A 22,541-nucleotide genomic window follows, 5' to 3' on the forward strand; every position below is an offset into this window, starting at 1 on the left:
TTTTTTTTTTTTATTTTATGAAGAAAGCTTTGAGTGAAAGCTCAATGTGTAACAGTTTTTTTATTGTTCCTGTGTGCACCCCATTGTGTCATCAGGGAAGATGACAGTTCAAACCCACGTCCAGCCATTCAGATTAAGGTTTTCAGTGATTTCCCTAAAGTGTTCTACACAAATGCCGGGATAGTTCCTTTAAAAAGGGCACGACTGATTTCCTTCCCCATCCTTGACACAGTCTGAGCTTGTGCTCCATCTCCAATGACCTCGATGTCGATGGGTTGTTAAACCTAAGCTTCCTTCCTTCCACCTTTAAATTTTGCCAGAGTGATCCCATCTCAGAAGCCTGACCTAACCTTGTGTCCCTGCTTAAAGCCTTAGACCCTTCCCAGAACCTCGCCCTGAATCTATTTCCCTTCTCACTCGTATGACACCCCAACACCCATCTTCTACATGCTCCCCAAAATCCACACACCAGCAGTCTTGGATGCCCTATTGTAGCTAGTTATTGTGCCCCCACTGAAAGAATTTTGGCCCTCACTGACCAACACCTCCAACAAATTGCTCAGAATCTAGCTGTCAAAGATACCTTCACCATCAAAGATTCCTTCACTGACTCTCCACTATCCCCCCATTCTTTTACGTCCTGGATCCCTACTCGTCAATGTGGACACCACTTCCCTATACTCCAAAACCCTCATGCCCATAGTTTTGCCACTATTGAACAGTACCTCTCCCAGTATGCTTCAGACTCCAAACCCACTACTTCATTTCTCAGAAACATTACTAATTTCTTCCTAACACACAACTGCTTCTCCTTTCAAAGGAAGGTACATAAAAAAGCCCATAACACAGCTATGGGCACCTGCATGGCATCCTTGTGTGCCTATCTGTTTATGGGGTGTCTAAAGGAAACCTTCACAGCCTATGAAAACCCTAAGCCTCTGCTCTGGTTCAGGTACATTGATGATGTCTACATGATCTGGACTCATAGCCAAGATAACCTATCCTCATGCCTTCATGACCTCAACACCTTCTCTCCCCTCCACATAACCAGGCTCTCTTCAGCTCTGCATGCCATCTTCCTGGAGGTTGACGTGTTCCTCTCTGATGGCTGGATCCACACCTCTGACTAGATGTGCTCCTCTCTGATGGCTTGATCCACACCTCTGACCACATCAAACCCACCAACCATCAAAAGTACCTGTATTTCTATAGCTGCTCTCTTTTCCACAACAAAAAAACCCTCTCATGCAGCCTGGCCACCTGGGAGCTCCTTTGCTCAGTATGCGGAAAGTCTCACAAAGGCCTTCACAGGCAGCCGCTATCCCGCAGACCTAGTACACAATTAGGTATCCTGTGCAATATCTGTACACATCCCCAGTCCTCCCACCACCTTTAACAACCAACTACAAAGGAGTGCCCCCTTTGTCACCCAGTACCACCCTGGGCTGGAACAACTGATCCACATCCTTCATCAAAGCTTTGATTATCTTTCATCAGTTACTGAAATAATTAACATTCTACCCAAGATCCTTCTCAACCCTCCTAAAGTAGTTTTCCATCCCTATGTCACTCCCAGTTCTAACCCCTTGCCACAGGGATGTGATCTCTGCAAGTCCTTCCCAGTCCAGCCACCCAGCACTTCCTATTCCAGTCCTGTCACAGGCTTATTCTACCCGTCAGAGGCCTGTCCACCTGAAAGTATACATGTCAAATACCAACTCTGCTGCAATGATTGCAAAGCTTTTCACATTGTTGTGACTACCAACCAGCTGTTCACCGGGATGAATGCCTGCCGCAAAACAGTGGACGAGACCAAAGTGAGCCACCCTGTGGGCCACAACATGCAGCTGAACATAACATGGTTGATTTCAGTGCCTGTTTCCCAACCCGGACCATCTGGACCCTCCTCTCCACCACCCACTTATTTGCACTGCGCAGTTGGGAGTTATTCTTACAATACTTTCTCTGCTTTTGAAATTATCCTGTTCTCAAGCTATGGTAACCTACTTTCACCCCACCTCCCTCCATACAGCCTTCTCGACACTGTGCCAAGCAGCCCTGTCCTGCCATGCCACAGTGCTCTTTTCTGCCCATGACCTATACTCTCTCTCTTCCCCTTCCCCACCCCACTCCGTATCGCTGCTTTCCTTCAATGCAACACTTGCGTTCTGGCTGCAGTGACTGGAGATAGTGTGTGTGTGTGTGTGTGTGTGTGTGTGTGTGTGTTTTAAAGAAGGCTTTGGCTGAAAGCTCAATGTGGAACAGCCATTTCGTTGTGACTGTCTGCAACTCAACGTGTCATCTTTATCATTATTTTTATTCAATTAATTTGTTTAAATTTATTTTTTATTTCTGTCCCTTTGTCACATCATTTGATTATTCTATCAATTTCTTCATTTGCTGCCTTTTTCTTCCTGTCATTCTTTTTCTGCCTGTAATCTTTGTTCATGTGATTTTAATTAAATTTATGTATTGTTGTTGTGTGGTCTGCAGTCCAGAGACTGGTTAGATGCAGCTCTCCATACCATTTCCCTTTTTAAATTTTCTAACCTACCTGCCCGATTAAGGGATCTGACATTCCTTGCTCCGATCCATAGAATGCCAGTTTCCTTTCTCCTGGTAATGACGTCCTCTTGAGTAGTCCCCACCCGGAGATCCGAATGGGGGACTATTTTACCTCAGGAATATTTTACCCAAGAGGACGCCATCATCATTTAATCGTACAGTAAAGCTGCATGCCCTCGGGAAAAATTACGGCTGTAGTTTCCCCTTGCTTTCAGGCGTTCGCAGTACCATGACAGCAAGGCCATTTTGGTTAGTGTTACAAGGCCAGGTCAGTCAGTCATCCAGACTGTTACCCCTGCATCTACTGAAAAGGCTGCTGCCCTTCTTTGGTATTATTTGGGTTTTTTTCCCCCCACATGTAATTTTGCATCCCCCCTCTCTGTTTATTTGTTTCCCTTTTTAGCACTTTTTAAGGTGTGACATACATCAATAAACATTTTGCTAAGCAATTTGGAGCCTAGCCTGTTCAGATGAAGGCCATCTATCCCCAGGCATTTGTTGCACAAGAGCTTGTTTGGGTCTATAACTATTGGTATGGTGGTAGTGGTAGTGACCATTTTACAGAAATGCCAAGTATCTCAGCAGATTTGCCTTCTACACTAGAATTCTCATCTAATTGGAAGAAGGAACCTTGCTTTTGAACTGGATGTATAGCACTTGAAAATAATTGGGTTAAAGCTTACCTGGAGAAATTTTAGCTCCTCGGGCAGTTAATAACCATTATACAAGTAACTGGATAGATTAAAAAATCCACTCACCAAGTGACAGCAGGAGAATATACATATAAAAAATATTCAGTCCACAAGCTTTCATAGCCAGTGGCTCCTTCTTGTGGCAGAAATGTTGACAGGGAAGGAAAGGGAGTGAAGAAAAAGGACTGTTGAGGTTTAGGAAATGTGGTAGAGTTTGAACAAGTCCCATGCCATTTTCCTTGGCATTGATCTCATCCTCATTGAAGGTCAGCTACACACTTCTGTTCACATTAAACCTACTAACAAACATCAGTACTTATGTTTTGACAGTTGCCATCCTTTCCGTGTCAAACATTCCCTCCCACATAGCCTTGGCATTTGTAGCAAACATATTTTTGTAATGCAGACTTTTTACAGCAGTATACCTCAGCCTTCACTGTATGTAATTACCCCACAAGCCTAGTTCAAAAGCAGATTTTGTGGGTCATCACATCCGATCCTGGTGCCACTGATCTCTCCAAAAGCAGCTTAGAAGTACACCATGTATTACTCAGTATGATCCTAGTCTTGAATTTATCTCCCTAAAATCATGCCCTGAATTGAGGTCCATTCTGTTTGAGATTTTTCCCACCACTCCTAGAATAGCATTCTGTCACCCTCCGATCCCCATGATATACTTGTCAGACCATATGCTGCTCCTGTACCCATCTCCCTACCCTATGGCTCCTGCCCCTGTGACCATCCCACTGCAAAACTTGCCCTATGCACCATCATCTATATCAGCCCTGTAACTGGCAAAACATGTACTATCAAAGGGAAAGCCACCTACGATATGACACATCATATACTTGCTGTTATGTGAACACTGTTTGGCCTTTTACATCAACATGACTACTACCAAGTTATCATTTAGGATGAATGGGCATAAAACAAGGATGTGTTGTGACAACAAACAATATCCTGTTGCACAACGTGCTCTACAACATGACATTCATGGCCTTGTTTCTTGTTTCACCACACTTGTCATCTGAATTCTTCCCCCAGACATCAGTTTCTCAGAACTCCACAGGTGCAAATAATTCTTGCCGCCCACCTGGCCTTAATTTATGTTAATTTCTTCAGACTCAGCATTTCTTCACAGTAACTATTCCTGTCTTCACTCCCTATTAGTTTTCTACATCTTTCATTTTCTGACCTGTCTATCTTTTGCCATCCCCCCTCCCACCTGTATCGCATAAAATGCACTTAGCTTTTCACTCTTGTTAACTTGTGCACAGTATTTTAGCAGTAATCTCTGTCTTGCATATTACCTCATCTTCCATCTTTAAGCTCTCAGGTTTTTTAATCTCGTTCAGTGCAGTCCTCGCCAATCACCCTTTCGTTCTCATCCCATCCGTTAAGTCTCCCCTATGCGTGGTTCTGGACAACTTTTCCAAACTGAAAAGTCTTATCCTTTTTCTAAATGTCACCAGTCATTTTCCTTCACCTCTATTCCGTGCCCCTTCACCCTCCTGCCAGGAGGAGCCACTGATCCCAATAGCTTGTAAACTGTAATACCTTTTGTATGTATTTTCTCCTTTCTTTAATAAATGACCAATATATGAATGACAATAGGAGAGGTTTTGAACTACCTCCCACTGATATGCTGAAGGACAGTGTACAGGGAAGGGACCTTCTTACTGGTGAAAATGTAAATAGTGGGTTGACTTATCGTAACAGACATATACATGTATTTAAACATACAGTAAAAGTGTTTGCTATTACTACACATAGCCAAGGAAAAGTATTAATGGAAAAGATATATTTCTTGCCTACTATGGAAATTTATTATGCATGAAAGTATTTAAAATTTATAAAATTGCATTATGTAATTGAAAATAAAGTTGTTTTTAACTGCAAGCCATGTCACTATATTTCTGTTAATATGTTTTGTAATGGTTTCAGCTGAAAAATATGAGGAATCATATGAAACGTATGACAGTGTCCTTCATTGGCTTGCTTCTGATGATGGCTTGAAATCTCATGTTCTTGTTGCTATGGCAACAATGGCTTATAAATTCCAGGGAGTTGAAGACTCAAAGACATTGCTATTACAAAGGTAAACACTTTTTCCCTGAGAAATATATACCTAGGGGAGGGTGAAAGTTTGAATTTTTTTCTTACACCACATAGATACAAATTTCAGGGAAGTTTTACATTAAAATTGTAAATAATAATACCCTGTTTGTTCCAGTGCACAATTGAAACCACCATCAGTTGAAGGATATTTTGCTTTATGTGCTCTTGGAATGCTCAATGAAGATCTGAACTTGACAGAAGTTGTTCTAAAGGAACTTGTTAGCTATGATGATGATCCAAATTATGTTATGCATATTGCAGTTTTCAGAGCATACATGCATTTTATTCAGGTAAAGTAAGACATTTACAACTACCACAACTGTCTGTTGTAGTGACAAAATATTCAGTCATTTTTTTAGTTGAAAATGTAAATGTTTCAGAGACGCACAGTTGAATCGAAGCGCAGCCTGAGTGGTGCCGTTCATCGTCATCCTGGTGAAGCATCACTGTGGTTGTCTCTTGCCCTGATGTTGCTGCATCTTTATCCTCGTTGCAATCCTGCCGGAGCTGCACAGTGTGCGCAGGTTGCACTCAGTCTTGGTCGTGGAAGCATGGATGTTTCTAAGGTCAGTTGACAAAGGTGTGATAAGTTTAGTGGTACACTTGGGTACAAATGTTTTTAACTGTAGAACAATATTGTCTGGTCTATTACAGAAATCTGCCAATTTCCACTCCACCAGACTTCTCTCCTTCTACAAAACCCTGCAGTTATCCACCCCTCATGTTTCCTTGGATGGTATCATCCGCCAAGCCAACTTCAGACTGCAGCAACATAAAAGACTTCATCTCAAAAAGTTATCACACGTTCTCCTAAACTACCTCAACAGTGGTGTTTACCTTCCTGTCCCTCTGCAGCTCCCCAAACAGCCACACCTTCAGTCACCACTCCTCTCATACAAACCAAGCTTGGCCAACCTCTTTAACATCTCACAGTCTACACCACTGCCTCCCAGACCAGTAGTAACTCATAATGACAAGGACCAGTCACAACAGTACAGAGTTCTCAACCTCTCATATAAAGCTCTCTCCCCTCCTGAATTAACTGTACTATCCAAGGGTTTCACTTTCAGCCTTAATGCTGCCTTTAATCACGGTGCTTTGGTGAAGGACCTAGTTTCCTTTACACTTAATCTCAACCGGAAATATCACTTTTCAGCCCAATCTCAAAACTTTTGCAACAGCAAACGTGGCATTAAGCACTGCCTTGAACAGTTCTGACCACAATCCAACTTGATCCACCACAGTTAACTCAAAATTATCCCTTCCAAGCCTTCCTCACATCCAGCATTGCTTCACGACCCTTCCTCAGCTTCCTACAATATAACCCTAACCTGCAGAACTCCAGGCTCTGTGTTCACTAAAAGTTGATGGCTCCATCATTATCCTCCCAGCAGACAAAGGATCTACCACTGTGGTACTTGACTGACAGGAGTATGTTAGTGAAAGTCTACTCCAGCTGCTGTCTGACACTTCTGCATACAGCATCTGCCATCAAGATTCTATCCTTGTGATTCAAACTGACCAGCAGATCCTCCTAAAAGCCTCAAGCCCCTCACAAGGACTTACACCGCAATCCATAGAATTTCTTACCCCACTGAATCCAAACAGCCACATCTTTTACCTTCTTCGTAAGATCCGCAAACCCAGTCATCCTGGCCATCCTATAGTTGCCGGCTTCAAAGCACCCACCAAACTTATATATGCCTTAGTTGATCAATCCCTGGAACCCATAGTACAATGACTTCCCTCTTATATAAAAGATACCAACCATTTCCTAGAGCATCTGAAATCTGTGCCCATCCCACTCCCACCACATGCCTTGCATGTCACCATTGATGCCATCTCCCTCTATACCAACAGCCCCCATGTACATGATGTTGTCCACTGCCAAACATTTCCTCAGTCAGTGCCCACCTGATTCCAAACCTATGACATCCTTCTTTCTGTCCTTAATTAACTTTGTACTTACCAACAAATACTTCACCGTTGAGAGTCAGACATACAAACAAATCAGGGGTATGACAATGGGAACCAGGATGGCTCGTACCTATGCCAACCTTTTCATGGGTCACTTGGAGGGTCTTTCCTGGGATCCAAAAGCCTTCAGCCTCTGGTTTGGTTTAAATACATTGATGACATCTTTGCCATATGGACTCATGGTGAGGCTGACTTGTTAAAATTCCTAGAATCTGTAAATACCTTCTCCCAGTCAAATTTCATGTAGTCCTATTCCAAATCCCTTGCCTTTCCTTGATGTTGATATCATCCTCACCAAAGGCCAGCTACACACTACTGTCCATATTAAACCTACTAACAAACAACAGTAATTACATTTTCACATTTGTCATTCTTTCCATCTCAAACGTTCCCTCCCATACAGCCATGGAATTCGAGGCAAAAATATTTGTTCAAATGCACACTCTTTACATCAATACACCCCATTCTCACCCCACCAGCCTAGTTCAAAAGCAAATTTCCCAGGCCATCACATTTGGCACTGCTGGTCCCTGCAAAGACAACTTCAGAGAACACCAATTTGTCATTCAGTATTATCCTGGTTATCCTGGTCTTGAATCTATTAATCAGCTACTTCGACAGGGCCATGACTTCCTAAAATCATGCTCTGAAATGAGATCAATTCTGTCTGAGATTTTGCCCAACACACGTAAAATAGCTTTCTGTCGCCCTCCCAATCTTCGCAATAATCTTGTCAGGCCCTATGCTCCTTCTGCACCCACCTCCCTACCCTATGACTCATACCCTGCGACTGTCCCCACTGCAAGACTTGCCCTATGCACCTTTTTACCACCACCTACACCAACCCCTTAACTGGCAAAACGTGTACTATCAAATGGAGCGCCAACCGTGAAACGACACATCATATACCAGCTGTTATGTAAACACAGTTAGGCCTTCCACATTGGCATAACTACCATCCAGTTACCAGTCAGGATGAATGGACACAGCAGAGGAGTGTATACCAGCAACAAACAACATGACAGTCATGATCTTGGTGCCTGTTTCACTACAAATGCCATCTGGATTCTTCCCCCAGACACCAGTTTCTCAGAACTCCACTTGTGGTAAATAGCACTACAACATGTCCTTGGTTCTCACCACCCACCTGGCCTTCATTTATGTTGATTCCTTCCATCTCAGCATTTCTTCACAGTAATTACTCATTTCTTCACACCATTTTAATTTTCTACATCTTTCATTTTCTGACCTGTTTTCTTTTTTTTTTTTTTTTTTGCCATCCCTCCTCCCACCACTGTTACATAGAGTGCACTTAGCTTTTCACTCTTAGTGGCTTGTGTGCAGTGTTTAAGTAGTAATCTCTATCTTGCATTTTACCCTGTCTACCACCTTTAACCTCCGAGGTTCTCAAATCTCGTCCTGTGCAGTCCCCAACAATCAGTTGTTCCGTCTCATCCCATCCAGTAATTCTCCCCTGGCCTGCGATTCTGGGTGACCTTGCCAAAATAATGTACCCCTTTTCCTATACCTCTCCATACCTTTTTCTTCACCACCTCTCATCCTTCTCCATCAGCTCTTCTTCTGGCAGGAGGGGGAGCAACTGGCTGTGAAATCTTTCATAAGTTAAACGTGTCTCTCTCTGTGTGTGTGTGTGTGTGTGTGTGTGTGTGTGTGTGTGTGTGTGTGTGTAGATATATTTAGATTTAGTTTCCATAACAGTGCACAAAAATTTAACAGAACATAGAGGATGCTGAACAATTTGAGGTAGGGAACCTGGGGTCAGAGAAGCCATCTTGAGAAGACAATAGTAATAAAACCACATTTCTGTGGATTTCTTTATTTACATTAGTTACTGTTAACTGCAAATACCATCATTGAAACAGTGATGGTATTTGTACCGTATCTTACAAAACGTCTGAAACTGATGGCCATCAACATCCAATGCATGGATGACATCAACAAGTTTCTGACACACCTTGATAAATATTGATGTGTTTTGGATCACATAACAGGCAGCTACAATTCTGGCAACTAATTCCATATCCGTAGCCACTAGGGTCTTGAACACAAGTGACTTTAGATATCCCCATAGGAAATAATCAAGGAGATTCGGGTCAGGTGACCTCGCAGGCCATGGAATAGGACCTCCCTTTCCAATCCAGTGACCAGGAAAAACCACATTGAGATGGTTGCAGACATCCTCACTGAAGTGAGGCAGTGTACTCTCCTGTTGTTGATTCATAGCACATTTTGTCATGGGACATGATACAACAGAGCCACCTTATGGACAATTAGTATAAACAAAACTAGCATCATGACTTCCTAGTAATCAGGCCCATTCCCTGTGCTTTTTTGCGTGAAATAAAGAACATGCATACAAATAAACAGCACAGTATGTGTAAACTTTTATGCATGTTAGTTGTACATACACTGGAAAACAGTAATGCTAGACAAAGCGGTAGAGAAGTTTACTTCAATATCTCCTTACGCTGGCGTCTCCGATCCCAGGTTCCCTGCATCAAATTGTTCAGCGGAGCATTCTCTATGTCCTGTTACATTTTTGCATGCTCTTACGGAAAACATCATATGTATATAACAATGAAAACAATTATTGACAAAATTATTTAATTGGATAGATAAAAAATCCTCACCAAGTGGCGGCAGAACACACACACAAAAAACTATTGTAATTGGCAACCGTATGGGGTGAAAAGGAAAGACTGACTGACAGGGGACTGCATTGGATGAGATTCGAAAATCTTGTCCGATGCATTCCCCAATAATCAGTCTTTCCTTTTCATCAACTAAAAAGGACTTGCAATATGGCGACCGAACTCCCCGAATGGGGCCTCCCAGCCAACAATGCCATATGACCATTTCATTCATTTCATCCCGTACAGTATGTCTCCCCTGACCTGTAGTTATGGATGACTTTCCCAAAATCTACCCCTTTTCCTAGACCTCTCCAGTCTTTTCCTTTACCCTTCTTCCTTCCCCTTCATCTCTTCTACCTGAAGAAGGAGCCACTGGCTCCGAAAGCTTGCCAATTACAACAGTCTTGTATGTGTGTGTTCTGCCGCCGCTTGGTGAGTAGATTTTTTATCTATGCAATTAAATAATTTTACACACACACACACACACATACACACACACACACACACACACACACAGAGAGAGAGAGAGAGAGAGAGAGAGAGAGAGAGAGAGAGACTAAGACTGACTGGAAGCAGTTTTGGCAGATTGGACACAATCCTCATATAATTAAATATGTTGTGAAAGGACAATTACTGAACAATTTTCTTGTTTCAGGTCATGTCATTGGTGAGCTTAAGCCACTTGCTTTCTGGAAAAGCTAAAGCCAGTCTAAGTAGCTCACAGAAAGCAGTCCACATGTTTCCTGACATACCTGAAAACTGGGTAGTGCTTATAGCATCATTTTTACCATGGTGCATTTTGAGCAGCTCTTGTCAGAGCTTGCACTGGATGAAGCAGTTAATAGGACATGTTCGCCGAAAAATGGAAGCTTCGAGGCAAATGAACAAGTGGCTCAGTAGCCATGAGCGCAAGGTCACACTGCTTGCTGAGGAGTTCACAGTCAAAGCATAGGCTTGGTATCTGTCTTCCAAATGAATTGTGATAAAAGGTGGTGCTTTAACTTTTTTGTTTGATGTGTATACTGAAGTGCACTTTGAAGAAAACACCAATGTTTAAAAGAAAGAAGACTGAAACTCTTATTTATGCAGTACAAGCATTTAATATAAAATGTTTTATGAATGTACTTTAATAAAGACCTTTGTCTAAGCCACTACCTATACAAGAAGTATTTTATTGCTCATGACTAAAGTAAAATAAAGAGCGATTGGAATAGCACTGAACTTTTTCAGACCTGATCCTAACCAGATCTCCCATGGGTTTTTATTACTTGGCACAGGGTGATGAATATTTTTAAGGAAAACTATGTATGTCTTATCAGTTGGACCAATCAATATTAATGTAAGACACAAAGAAATGCTGCGCGGAGTGGCCGCGCAGTTTGATGCTCCATGTCACAGACAATGTGGCCCTTCCTGCCGGAGGTTTGAGTCCTCCCTCGGGCATGGGGGTGTGTGGCGTTCTTAGCATAAGTTAGCTTACGTAGTGTGTACGTCTAGGGACCGATGACCTCAGCAGTTTGGTCGCTAAGGAATTCACGCATATTTGAACACAAGAAATTCCTCCCAGAGACCGAGCAAGGTGGCGCAGTGGTTAGCACACTGGACTTCCATTTGGGAGGACGACGGTTCAATCCCGCGTCCGGCCATACAGATTTAGGTTTTCCGTGATTTCCCTAAATCGTTCCAGGTAAATGCCGTGATGGTTCCTTTGAAAGGGCACGGCCGACTTCCTTCCGTGTCCTTCCCTAAACCGATGAGACCGATGACCTTGCAGTTTCGTCTCTTCCCCCAAAACAACCCAACCCAACCCTCCCAGAGATGAAACAATTAAAATTCTACTAGCTCAGCTGTCAAAGCATTCACAACATAATCCCATAGTTTGAAGCAGTGCTAAAAGGCAGCAGAACTCTTTATTACTAGATACAAAAACCTGGCTCACACCCATAATCGATAGTAGTGAAATTTTTGGGGTAAATTTAAGCGTATATCAAAAGGATGGACAAATGAGAAACAGAGGTGGTGTATTCGTCACAGTAGACAGTACGTATACATCCATTGACAGACGATTTGCAGCTGTGTGAGAGATTATTTGGACAAGATTAAGTATCAAGGTTGGGCATAAACTTGTAATTGGGTCCTTCTTTGACCACCAGGCTTGTATCAAAGTGGAATAGAAAACCTCAACTCATTAATAAAAATGTCCCACAATCACATTGCTGTCATTAAAATATCTTGTAGATGTGGTACTGCTGCAGCTTGCAAATATTGAATATGCATATATTTTCAATGTAATATCATTATTAGAGAAAACTTAAATATAGCAGCCATCAAATGAGAGAACTAAATGTTTTATAAGTTGCAGGTATGACGAGATCCTGCAGTATAATATTAAATGCTCTCTGACAGCTACTTCAAACAAACAGTTCATGTTGGAAATGTCTCGTGACAACAAATAGACTTGACCCCTTTGAAGATAGCCGTGTTGAAACTGGTGTCAGTGTCCATCAGGCAGTTGAAGAAATAATGATTACTAAAGTCTATATTTATATATCACACTGACACTGGCAAGATGTTGCTCGCAGAGGTTCCAAGACTCTTGAAAATGTTTTAATATATTTATTTTGTGTGATATAATTGCAAATTAATAATTTTATGATTTTTTTTCCTTTACTTGTACTTTGAAACCTAGCTTCTTGCCAAATTTTATGATTCTACATCAAGCAGAAGTACCTATGGGTTTCAACAAGTGAGTTTTTGAGTATCAAAATTTGTGATGTAAATGGCACATTTTTGATTGCATTGGCTTAGAGGGTTAACTTTTTTGGAACCAAAGGACCATAGACCTCAGTATGTGACATAAATTTCAACTTACGTCTACCTGTTCCTGAGAAAAAGGGTTTTCAGCAATTGAAAAGACAGACGGACAAACAGAATGATGCTGCAAGGATGCCATTTTTAACAACTGAGGTGTAGAACCCTAAAAAGGTAGAAAGATTTAAAAGTTCAGCAAGCTACATACAGAGACAGTTTTGACATATTTCAAAGAGTATTCAAACATTCAGTTCTGGACAGGAGCATATACAGGGACAGTGGCTAAGAATATTGCCATCAAGAGGACAATGCAGAAGGCCTTGAATGACTAGCATAGTAGAATCTTATCAAAAGATCTCTCTCTGTCAGTGGTACCAAAATTAGTGATTCGTGGATGACAGAGAAATTGAGATTACTTAGTACACCTACATACACATATATGTGATTACTCTGCTATTCACAATAAAGTGCCTGGCAGAGGGTTCAATAAACCACCTTCAAGCTGTCTCTCTACCGTTTCACTCTCAAACGGCATGCGGGAAAAACGAGCACTTAAATTTTTCTGTGCAAGCCCCGATTTCTTTTATTTTACAGTGATGATCATTTCTCCCTATGTAGGTGGGTGCCAACAGAATGTTTTCGCAATTGTAGGAGTAAACTGGTGATTGAAATTTCATGAGAAGATCCCGTCGCAACAAAAAACGCCTTTGCTTTTATGATTGCCACTCCAATTCACATTTCACAATAATACAAAATGAGCTGCCCTTCTTTGAACATTTTTGGTGTCATCCGTCAGTCCCACCTGATGCGTATCCCACTCTGCACAGCAGTACTCCGGAATAGGTCAGACAAGCATGGTGTAAGCAGTCTTTAGAAGACCTGTTGCATCTTCTGAATGTTCGCCAATGAATCGCACTCTGCTCTACCCACAACATTATCTATGTGATTGTTCCAATTTAGGTTATTTGTAACTATAATCCCTAAGTATTTAGTTAAATTTACAGCCTTCAGATTTGCGTGATTTATCGCGTAATCGAAATTTAGCGGATTTCTTTTAGTACTCATGTGAATAAATTTACACTTTTCTTTATTCATAGCCAATTGCCACTTTTCGCACCATACAGATATCTTATCTAAATCATTTTGCAATTTGTTTTGGTCATTTGATGACTTTACAAGATGGTAAATGACAGCATCATCTCCAGACAATCTAAGACGGTTGATTTGATTTGATTTTGACGGGGAAGCTAAAACAGCTTTGGTCTAATCCACCACTGCTCGCACCAAAACCGAGCTTACTGTGCATTATCGCTTCCTGTATATCTAGTAAAGCCAACGAATGCTTTTAAATAGTGCAAGGAGTCCCTTTACCAGTTTTTTGTTAGACACAGTTTCTTCAGGTCTAGTTGTCCCAAAAATTTTGTATCTCTTGCTCTCCAATGTCATGTATTCAAAGATTACCGGTAGGTGTGATCCAGTTTTTTCACCCTCATCACAGATCCTACATTTAGGGTCTTCTTCCCTTATACCCATTGTGTGTAGGTGTTTTTTGAAATTCCCATGGCTGGTCATCAGTCCAGTCATGAGTTTAATCTCTTTCCTGTTCAATCCCGGGATTACAGAGCTTCTTTTAAAACACGGCTTAGGCATCATTACCTTACCATGTTTTTGTTTATAGACCTTGGTCCAGTATTCTACATGCTGTCTCCTAAGCCAGTTCTGTAGTTCTAATTTGGTCGTGGCCTTGGCAATTGTTAGGAGAGTTTCCGGTCAAATGAATGGAGTCGTTGCCCCCATCATGGCCAATCTGTCAGCTTTTTCATTGCCGCAGATCACTAAGTGGCCAGGGACCCACACTAGGTTCACCCTATTGCTTCCCCCTAGCTCCACCAGACCCCTGTGGCATTCTGCAACAATCTTAGATCTCGTTGCAGGAGCTGCCAATGATGTCAGGGCTGCCTTGTTGTCTGAATAGATGTAGATGCTACAGTCCTTGTAGCACCTACGCATATCCTCCTCACACATACCCTGATTGCAGTAATTTCAGCCTGGAATACAGAGGCCAGTTTTCCTAGAGAGATGATGCCCTCCAGTCTTGACTGAACCCCGTACACCCCTGCCCCAGCACCTTAGTCTGATTTCGACCCTTCGGTAAACCAAAAAAGTCCCCCATATGGCGTCAAACTGTTTTTTCCCCACTGCTTCCTGCTTCCAATTATTATATTGTAAGGCTTGTTGAAGCAGCTGGGAGTTATTATATAGTCGGCTGGCATTTCCCCAGCCATTCCTATATTTATCTCACTCACTATCTTAGTGTGTGATTCTGGATATCCAATGAAATCAAGTTTTTACCAGTTTTAATTCTGTATGCACCAGCTGCTGCCCCCATCTTGACCCAAAGGTGTAGTGGAGGCATGTACAGCTTGGCTTCCATCCCAGCAGTTGGTGTGCTGCTAATTCTGCCTGTTATGGCTAGGCAGGCCAGTGTCTGCATCTTAGCAATCTCCTTAGCTGCAACCTGCTGTTCTACCTTCTTCCACCCCGCTGTGGAGCCATAGGAAATCCTAGGTCTAATCACCGTGGTGTATATCCAGTTTTTGCCACAAGTCCTTCTGGTATTCACTAGAGTACCTTTGCCTTTGAGCAGATGCTGTTAATGTGAGGGTCCATGTCAGTTTCTCATCTAAGGTGACTCCTAGATATTTCACTACCCCCCTTCACAGGTAGTTTCATTGAAGAGCTTTAGCTTCCAACTTGGGTGTTGGATATGCCTCTTCATGAATGGCACCACAGTAGTCTTCTTAGGATTAACCCATAGATCCTGTTTAATGCTCCAGTCTTGCACAATGTCCAATGCACCTTGTGCCATCCAAGACGGTTACTCAGATTGTCTCGTATGTCATTAATATAGATCAGGAACAACAAAAGGCCTATAACACTTTCTTTGGGAATGCCGGATATTACTTCTGTTTTACTCAATGACTTTCCATCTATTACTATAAACTGTGACCTTTCTGACAAGAAATCACGAATCCAGTCGCACAACTGAGGCGATATTCCGTAGGCACACAGTTTGGTTAGAAGACACTTGTGAGGAACGGTGTTGAAAGCCTTCTGGAAATCTAAAAATATGGAATCAATTTGACATCTCCTGTCGATAGCACTCATTACTTCATGAGTAGAAAGAGCTAGTTGTGTTTCCCAAGAACAATATTTTCTGAATCCTTGCTGACTATGTGTCAATAAATCTTTTTGTTCTAGGTACTTCATAATGTTCGAATACAGTATATGTTCCAAAACCCTACTGCAAATCGACATTAGTGATATGGGCCTGTAATTCAGCGGATTGCTCCTATTTCTGTTTTTGGGTATTGAAGTGACTTGAGCAGTTTTCCAGTCCTTGGGTATGGATCTTTCTGTGAGTGAGCAGTTGTATATAATTGCTAAATATGGAGCTATTATATCAGCATACTCTGAAAGGAATGTGACTGGTATACAATCTGGACTGGAGGCCTTGCCTTCATTAAGTGATTTAAGCTGCTTTGCTACACTGAGGATATCTACTTCTATGTTTCTCATCTTGGCAGTTGTTCTTGATTGGAATTCAGGAATATTTGCTTTGTCTCCTTTGGTAAAGGAGTTTTGGAAAACCGTGTTTAGTAACTCTGCTTTAGTGGCACTGTCATCAGTGACTTCACTGTTGTTATCATGCAGTGAAGGTATTGATTGCTTCTTGCCACTGGTGTGCTTTATGAATGACCAGAATCTCTCTGGGTTTTCTGCCAGACTCCAAGACAGAATTTCATTGTGGAAATTATTAAATGCTTCTCGCATTTGAATACGCTCTATATTTAAAACTTCTGCAAAACTTTTCCAATCTTGGGGATTTTGCATTCTTTTAAATTTGGCATACTTTTTTTGTTGCTTGTGCAACAGCGATCTGACCTGTTTTGTATACCATGGGGGGTCAGTATCATCACTTATTAATTTATGTGGTACATATCTCTCAACCGCCATCGATACTGTCTCTTTGAAATCGTTCCTTTTCTTTTCTACGCTTACATGATCAGATTGGAACGAGTGAAAACTGTCTCTTAAAAAGGCATTAAGAGCATTTTTATCAGCTTTGTTACATAGATGTATTTTACGTTTCTTTTTTATGGTTGTGGGTGTTACAGTATTGAGCCTAGCAGCAATTGCCTTGTGGTCGCTAATCTCTGTATCCGTCATGATACTCCCTATTTGTCTAAGATTATTTGTTGCTAAGAGCTCAAGTATGCTTTTGCAAACATTTACGCTTCGAGTGGCGGTGTGGCCGAGTGGTTCTAGGCGCTACAGTCTGGAACCGCACGACCGCTATGGCCGCAGGTTAGAATCCTGCCTCTGGCATGGGTGTGTGTGATGTCCTTAAGTTAGTTAGGTTTAAGTAGTTCTAAGTTCTAGGGGACTGATGACCTCAGAAGTTAAGTCCCATAGTGCTCAGAGCCATTTGAACCATTTTTGAGCTTCGAGTGGGCTCATGAACTAATTGTTCAAAATAATTTTCTGAGAAAGTATTCAGTACAATTTCAGATGACAATTTATACCTGCCGCCGGCTTTAAACGTATAATTTTTCCAGGATATAGAGGGTAGATTGAAGTCACAATTGTATGAGTGGGGTACCTATTTGAAATGAGACTGAAGTTTCCTTTGAACTGTTCAGCAACTTTGAGCCGGGGGTTGGTAAAACAACTCAATTAATAGTTTAGTCTGATTTTCAAGTATAACCTCTACCCATACTATTTTGCAGGAACTATCTACTTCAATTTCACTACAAGGTAAACCATTTCTGACAGCAATAAATTCTCCACCACCAACTGTATTTAATCTATGCTTTCTGAATACTCTGAGATCGGTTGAAAAAATTTCAGCTGAACTTATTTACAGCTTTAGCCAGCTTCCCATACCAGTGCTTTCTATTAGGTCTTGGAGCTCTGGTTCTTTCCCAACAAAACTATGACAATTTACAACTACAATACTGATCATTTCTACAACTACCTTACTGTGATTTACTTGTCCCCTTTTAGACGGACACCCTTTCTGTGGCTTCCTGATACCCTCTAACCTAAAAAACTGCTAAGTCCCTTCCACACTGACCCCACTACCCATCTAGCTGCCTCCTGTGTGTAGTGGACTCCTGACCTATTAAGCTGAACCCAGAAACCCACCACCTGATGGCACAAGTCAAGGAGTCTGCAGCCTACACAATCACAGAACTGCCTGAGCCTCTGCTTCAGACCCCCACTCGGCTCTGTACCAAAGGACCACAGTCAGTTCTATCGAAGATGCTTCAGATGGTGAGCTCTGCCTTAATCTCGCAAGCAAGGCTGACAGTCTTTACCATTTCTGCTAGCTGCCTGAAATCAGAGAGAATCTCCTCCGATCCAAAGCAACACACGTCATTGGTACCGACATGAGCCACCACCTGCAGCTGGCTGCACCCTGTACTCTTCATGGCATCCAGAAGGACCCCTTCCACATTTGGAATGCCCCCCCCACCCCCTCCTCCGGTATGCAGACAGAGTGCACACTGGCTTCCTTCCCCGCCTTGGCAGCAATGCTCCTAAGGGGCCCCATTACATGCCTAACATTGGAGCTCCCAACTACCAACAAACTCACCCTCTGTGAATGACCACAGATAATGCCTGAAACCTGTTCATCCAATGAACAGGAGAGGCCTTACGATCAGCTCCTCGGAAAGTCTTTCACTGCCTGCCACACTTTGGAATGATCTCCCACTCGACCATGGGTGAGGGGTCAACCTCGCTGAAGGCAGTACCTGGGGCGGCCACATGGGACATGCTCGATGTCCCTCACATCCTCGCATCTGACCCCCCACAGTGATACCCCTTGGCAGCAGCTTGAAGCTGTGTGACGGAAGCCAACACAGCCTGGAGTTGTGGGCGAAGTGTCACCAACTCAGCTCGCATCTGTACACAGCAATCACAGTTCCTGTCTATTACTGAAGTCGCTCCTGTTTGAAGCTCGTAAAAATATATAACAAACGAACAGTGTACTCGGCTTATTAGCAGCAGGAATTCAAAGTACTCTCTCACTGATGGTCTAACCAACACTGAGCTACACTAACCAAAACAAACAAAAGCGTGTATAAGATGAGGATTGATAACAACGGTGGTACTTTATGCTACACTGTTATTAAAATAAAAGGTTGTGCATAGTAAGTACTCGAACACACAAGAAATTACAAAAATAAACTAGTAACTACACAGGTATCTGCAAATAAGTCTCTCCTGTTTGAAGCCCGTAAAAATATATAGCAAACGAACTGTGTACTTGCCTTATAAGCCACAGGAACTCGAGGTGCTCTCTCACTGACGGTCTAACCGACACTAAAGCAGACATAGAACCCTGAATCTCATTTTGAATATTCCTGTACAAAGGAACATACAGAAGAACTGCTCCGGATTAATTCTTGCAGCTTTGCTAAGATGAGGTATATAGCTGTTAGTGTCAGTGGTGTTGGGAAACAGCTTAGGTCATTAAAAATTACCATGGCTCTGTGGCCTGATAGGATCCCTGTCACATTCTATACTGGATTTGCAGCTGACTTCATTCCCATTTTAACCATAATATACCATGGCACCCTTGAACAAAAACCTGTTTTCGGTAATTAGAGGAAAACAAAGGTCACACCACTCTACAAGAAAAGTGGCAGAAGTGGTAACCAAAACTACAATCAATATCATTGATGCCCATCTGCCATAGAATCTTAGAATATATTCTGAGCTCAGACATAAAGAATTACCTCAAACAGAATTATCTGCTTCACACCAGCCAACACAAATTTCAAAAACATTGATCATATTTGACCCAACTTGCACTTTTCTCGCATGATATCCTGAAAGACATGGAAAAAGGCAATCAGATGGTTGCAGTAGCCTTGACTTCTAAAAAGCATTTGAATCAGTACCAAACCAATGTTTATTAAGTATGACTGAATGGGTCATCAAACAAAATTCATGGCTGGGTTTTTGGTAGGGAGGTCACAGCATGTTATCTGGTATGGAGAATCATTGACAGAACTAGAAGTAACCCTAGGCATGCCACATGGAAGTATTATTGGAACCCTTCCTGATTGTGTTGTTCATTAGTGACCTGACAGGCAATATTGAAAGTAATCCTAGACTTTTTACCAATGACACAGTTATCTACAGTACTGTCAATTAAAATTACACCAGAAAGGGTAAAAAGAACAAAATTTTACTTTTTGTATATAAACAATATAGTATACAGAATATATCATTAAATTTGTTGGTGATTTGAGAAGTATACAGGGTGTAAAATTTAGTACACAAAGCTGCCACCTCTGGCAGCAACAACAGATCTAACCCAGCTGGGTATTCAGTCTAATTGATCTTGAATGACAGGTGAGTATGTCGTTCTACGCTGACAGAAGTAGAAGTAACCCTAGGCATTCCCCAGGAAAATATTATCAGGTCCCTTCCACAGAGTTCATCAAAAAGAATTTGCTGGCGAGTGGTAGTGTGCCACTCTCGCAGAAACCCGTAACCAAATACTTCAGTGAGTGAGAGATCTGGGGAATGAGCTATGCAGGGCAAACAGTCATACACTTGTACTGTGGCAGTAGCAACAACAACAACATACAGTCTTGCATTATCGTGTCGAAGATAATGTTATAGAGACCTCAAAGACGAGGCACAGCTGCGATTTTCAACATGTCAGAAATGTAATGTCAGCTGTCCAAATTACCAGCTAGACAGCCCAGAGGTGATTCTGTTGTGTACTGAGTGAAATCTCACATTAAGGGCTGGACCCGTATGATAGTGACGAATGCAATATGGCAGTGTTCGTTCCACACGTAGATTCATCTGTCATGATGCTGTGCACAAAATTAGGACTTGTCTGAAAATTCTTGGTGCCATTTCTGTGTCCAGTGCAGTCACTCAGCACATCACTGTTGCTGCACCTCTTAGTGAAAACCGAACAAGGTGGCGCAGTGGTTAGCACACTGGACTTGCATTTCGAAGAACAATGGTTCAAACCCGTGTGCGGCCATCCTGATTTAGGTTTTCTGTGATTTCCCTATATCACTTTAGGCAAATGCTGGGATGGTTTCTTCGAAAGGGCATGGCCGACTTCCTTCCCCATCCTTCCCCAATCTGATGGTACTGATGACCCCTCTGTTTGGTCCCCTCCTCCAAGTCAACCAATCTTAGTGGAAGCCACAACAATGATCACCATGCTGACAGTCTATAGTACTTCACATATCATTCCATTGTTCATGTGGATACTTGTGTTGCTACAAACAACACTATTGTCAGCATCAATGTACATGGCTGTATGATTCTACAGTAGTCTCGAGCAGTAGTTGTGTGGGGCTGTAGAGATCTTACAAGAGGTTGAATATGATCTTACTGGATGCATCAGATCCAGATATTGCATCCTGAACAAAGGAAGCGGCAATACTAAGGAACAATAAATTGCAGTCTCTATAGGCTGGTACTGATAAATTCACAAGTGCTGGTAGACCTTTATTTTTCTTACATGAGGAATAACATGATATTCCTACAAACAGACAACATTTGAAAACAGTTTGTGAATGAAGAACCAGCTGTGTAGTGTTTCCGTATACACAGAATGCAGATGGTGTTACTCCTATGTACTTTGTGCAGTTACGCTTAGCATTTCCAATTATGTAGTGCACTTCATTCCTATTCAATGTTTGTTGTGTGCCACCTTCATAATGTTAAAGCTAGCAGTGTCGTTAAAATAAATCACACAGTTATTTTAATGGCACATAGGATCTGAACAAATATGCTTGCAGATCTTCATGACATTTTAAAGTGATCAAAAAATTGGCAACTTGCTTTAAACATGCAGAGATATAAAATTGTACACTTCACAAAACACAGAAATGTAGTCTCCTATGACTACAATATCAGTGAGTCACAACTGAAATCTCTCATAAAAATACGTGAACGTAACAGTTTGTATGGACATCAAATGGAATGATCACATAGATAAAAAAGGTGACAGGCATTGGTTCATTAGCAGGATATTCGGGAACTGCATCAATCTACTAATCAGATTACTTACAAAACACTTCTGTTTCCAATCTCAGAATACTGTGCTAGTCTTTGTGACCCATACCAAACTGATGTAACGAGGTACTGAAAATATTCAAAGAAGGGCAGCATGAATAGCAACAGGTTTGTTTGACACTTAAAAAAAGAGTGTCACAAAGACGCTCAAAAATTTGAATTTGCAAATGCTTCAACATTGAAACAGATAATCCAATAAAAGTTTTCTTCCAAATTTTCATGTATCTGTATAAGTGAAGCATCTAGAAGTATACTTCAGCCCCCTACATATCACTCCTATTGAGACCATTAAGATTCATTTCAGCAATCACAGAGACATTTAAGCAGTTATTATTTTTGCACTCTATATGCAGTTGGAACGTGAAGAAACACTAACATTTGGTTCACTACTAAATATCCTCTGTCATGCACTTCACAGTAATTTGCAGGGTATGTATGTAGATGTAGAATTTCTTTCATTGCTGTGAGGTGGGAATATGATGTACTATATGTCACTGAGCAAAGGCTTTTCTCTCTTTTTCACAAAGAATTTGACAGTTTCCAAATCTCTGCCCTTCTTTCACATTATCATGACTCATATGAGCTAAATCAGAATTTTAAT

At 41.7% G+C, this 22,541-nt stretch overlaps 1 protein-coding gene across 1 annotated transcript in view; it reads left to right on the forward strand.

The window, feature by feature from the left end:
• The window catches only part of LOC126187740 (tetratricopeptide repeat protein 37), a 165,851-nt gene extending 154,629 nt beyond the window's left edge, over positions 1-11,222 (forward strand). The window contains exons 17-20 of the mRNA XM_049928990.1: positions 5,202-5,355; positions 5,491-5,665; positions 5,756-5,941; positions 10,662-11,222. Coding sequence (XP_049784947.1) covers positions 5,202-5,355; positions 5,491-5,665; positions 5,756-5,941; positions 10,662-10,958 — 812 coding nt within the window. The 3' untranslated portion in view covers positions 10,959-11,222. The remainder of the gene's footprint in view (positions 1-5,201; positions 5,356-5,490; positions 5,666-5,755; positions 5,942-10,661) is intronic.
• Positions 11,223-22,541: the final 11,319 nt, after the last annotated feature.

This window comes from Schistocerca cancellata, chromosome 5 (assembly GCF_023864275.1).
Source record: "Schistocerca cancellata isolate TAMUIC-IGC-003103 chromosome 5, iqSchCanc2.1, whole genome shotgun sequence".
Classification (NCBI taxonomy): domain Eukaryota; kingdom Metazoa; phylum Arthropoda; class Insecta; order Orthoptera; family Acrididae; genus Schistocerca; species Schistocerca cancellata.